Source organism: Gloeophyllum trabeum (genome assembly GCF_000344685.1).
Source record: "Gloeophyllum trabeum ATCC 11539 unplaced genomic scaffold GLOTRscaffold_00207, whole genome shotgun sequence".
NCBI classification, from domain to species: domain Eukaryota; kingdom Fungi; phylum Basidiomycota; class Agaricomycetes; order Gloeophyllales; family Gloeophyllaceae; genus Gloeophyllum; species Gloeophyllum trabeum.
The window spans coordinates 1-3,188 of NW_006920615.1; the positions used below are offsets into that span (position 1 = coordinate 1).

The 3,188-nt window shown below is 48.7% G+C and overlaps 2 protein-coding genes across 2 annotated transcripts; both read left to right on the plus strand.

Annotated features, from left to right (window-relative positions):
- Positions 1-2,181: 2,181 nt before the first annotated feature.
- On the plus strand, positions 2,182-2,448 carry GLOTRDRAFT_24148 (uncharacterized protein; the record flags this gene model as incomplete). Its single annotated transcript, XM_007873441.1, has 1 exon — positions 2,182-2,448. A coding segment is annotated over one exon (267 nt), but the record flags the coding sequence as incomplete, so codon positions are not given.
- Positions 2,449-2,505: 57 nt separating this feature from the next.
- GLOTRDRAFT_19823 (uncharacterized protein) lies at positions 2,506-2,730 on the plus strand (the record flags this gene model as incomplete). The annotated part of the gene is made up of 1 exon (XM_007873442.1): positions 2,506-2,730. A coding segment is annotated over one exon (225 nt), but the record flags the coding sequence as incomplete, so codon positions are not given.
- Positions 2,731-3,188: the final 458 nt, after the last annotated feature.

Here is a 3,188-nt window from a genome sequence, read left to right on the forward strand (position 1 = left end):
AGAAATGGAGAAATCATACCTAAGGCTACTCAAGTACAGGACTACGTTCTGCGAGGAAGACTGTTTGATAATGTTTGCCTATGGGATGCTGTTGCACGACTGCAAAAAACCAAGCTCGTCCGAAAGCAGAAACACATGGGTAATGGTGGAAGTTGTTCACTGTCTGTCAGTGATGTCACAGAAGAAGCCCTTGAAGATGATGATGATGATGACTCACCAGAAGTATGACAATCGGATGTTGAGACTACCATGTCTAACTTGGATGACCATGTCACAGATTATAGAGTCAAACATCATGAGAAAGACCCTCTGACCTCAGAGATGGTGGAAGCAGCCCTTACAACAGCATGCCACAAGCAGCCATCTGATACCTTCTTTACCACCCACATGCAGCACAGTACTCACATGCTGAAGCTGCGGAGGCCTAGCGCTAGACGGGTGCCTGTCCCTATTGGACCTAGTATTCCACAACGAGATCGTCCCCATCTGCAGCCTCAACATAGTCGGCTTATGCTCATCTTATTCAAGCCGTGGCGTTCAGCAAGTGACTTGCGTAAACCTCACCAGTCATGGAAGGATGCATTCGATGAATTCCTAGAAACATGTCCAATTAGGCTGAGGAAGGTCATGGATAACATGCAGATCCTGCACGAATGCAAAGACAGTCGTGATGACCACTTTGCTAACCGACGTTCTCATGCACGTAAGTCCCGGATATCCCAAGAGTTGATGAACGCACCACACGCAGAAGACGATTTCATAGGAGAAACAGATGAAGCTGACATCCTTGAGCATCTGGAGTCTATTGAGTCATCTACATCCTTCCATGCAACGCAGTCAATGTCCAGCGTACATGACTGTTTGAAGCATGTCGAAGAAACACACCTGTTTGAGTCAAACATCGCTGGCCAGCGCTATGATAGTCTACTCCAATCCGCAGAAGCAGAAGATATCATAGCATCAGACTCTCCTGACCTTGAAGCTGAATGGAAGCAGGCTTACGATCAGCGCCGAGACGAGTGGAAGAACCGCATAGTAGATACTCACAGTAACATACGAGGCACCACATCCAATGTTCTGAATCACCCAGATGAACCAAGGGTTGTAATCCGAGATGGTGAGATGTTTCACATCGATAATGTGAGCATACCATCTGTACCACGTATTGCTGGTGGCTCCCTCGCGCAAAGCACAACAAGTAGCAATCCTTCCTCAGTTAGCATTGACAGTATCATTGAAAAGTGGACGTTGAATACTGAGCAAGCACGTGCATTCAGGATTATAGCTGAGCATAGCGAGCAGCCACAACAATGTGCAGAGCCGCTGAGAATGTACCTTGGTGGTCCGGGAGGGACAGGTAAATCTAGGGTATTGAATGCTCTTCGAGACTTTTTTGCCCTGCGAAATGAAACACGACGCTTGCGAGTAGCAGCCTACACTGGTGCTGCTGCTCGCAGCATCGGTGGCACAACATTGCACGCAGTTCTATCACTTAATCAGCGCTCAGCAGGTTCAAATGTCAGTCTCGCGAGAACCAAGCGTGACCTCGTAGCGATGTGGGAAGGAGTTGATTATCTATTCATTGACGAAGTATCAATGATTGGATGTAAATTTCTATCCGAAATTCACGATGCCCTAGTCGAAGCAAAAGGCAACACCAGTGCATTTGGAGGTATCAATGTAATTTTCGCGGGATATTTTGCACAGCTACCGCCTGTCAAACAAACTCGTCTATTCGCCCGTGTAGATACAAGGTCACTCGCGGAAGGTGGAACGAAGGCTGGCCAAAAAGCAATATTTGGGAAGCTGCTCTGGTTATCAGTCACAAAAGTTGTGATACTGACGCAGGCGATGAGACAAGCAGGCAGTGCAAATAGATGCTTTGTTGACCTCCTGAACAGACTACAAGACGGCAGGTGCACTGACGAGGACTACAGACTTCTACAGTCACGCATCGTATCACGGGCCAATACGGACCTCAACAGCCCAGAATGGACCCTAGCGCCCATTATAGTTACAGACAACGCTCTCAAGGACGCGCTGAATGAGAAAGCTGCTGTGGCATTTGCGGAAAGGACGAATCGACAACTACATTGGTACTATGCAATAGACCTCCACAATGGCAAGCAGGTAACAGATCCTGAATTACGAGAGAAGTTAGAGTCCTTCAACTCAGGCCAAACGAATCAGCGGCTGGGAAAGATTCCGCTAGTCCCCGGAATGCCAGTGCTGGTCAACCAGAACTTTGACATTGATGGTGGCATTGTCAACGGAAGCACTGGAGTCCTCAAGAGAATCAGATTCTTCATGGACGAAAGCGGCCGTAGGTACCTGAAGTCTTGTATCGTCGAAATTTCGGATTCGACGGACAGGCCATTGCCACACTTGATGCCACACCATGTTCCAATTCTTCAAGACTCCACGGACTTAACATTCACCCACCCGCACTCTGGCAAAAAATGTCGTATCAAGAGGATTCAAGTTCTGATTTCACCCGCATTCGCAATGACCGCTCACAAGGCACAGAGACTTTCGCTGCCCCACCTCGTCATAGACCTGCATGGGACAAGAGGCACGGAGGCTCCCTATGTCATGGTTTCAAGAGCGACTTCGCTCGAAGGCCTTATGATTCTACGCGACTTCCTGAAATCGAAGATACGCTGCCACCCATCTCAAGAGGTGCGACAAGAGATGCAACGCTTGGAAATCCTACCCCTGCAAACGACAATGATGCATGGCACCCATGACGAAGCTGAATCAGCCAGAGCCCTGCTGTGGCAGATACGTCAAGACAGCACGCTGGCAATGGACGGTCGGGACGATCGGGCCTTGACAGATTGGGGAGAGGATCTCAATGATCTACTTGATCATATACAAAATGTGACATACATACAAGGTGAGTGAAGCTGAAATGACAGAAGTCAGCATGAGAACCGTGAGTGATGTTCCTTCGGAGGTGCAGGAAACAACGATGACTCTGCCAGTGGGCATACACAGGCAACATACCGCAAGCGCAAGGATAACCAGGATGGACAACACAATGACACTACCTCAGCGAAGCACCCCCGACGTACCTGATCGATCGCATAATGTGCAAAACATTGCAGGCGGTCGTCAAGTATCAGGGTACTCATGTTTCGATGTTGCCCAAGTTAGTGCACCGAACCTTCTCGAATAGCCGCTATCCA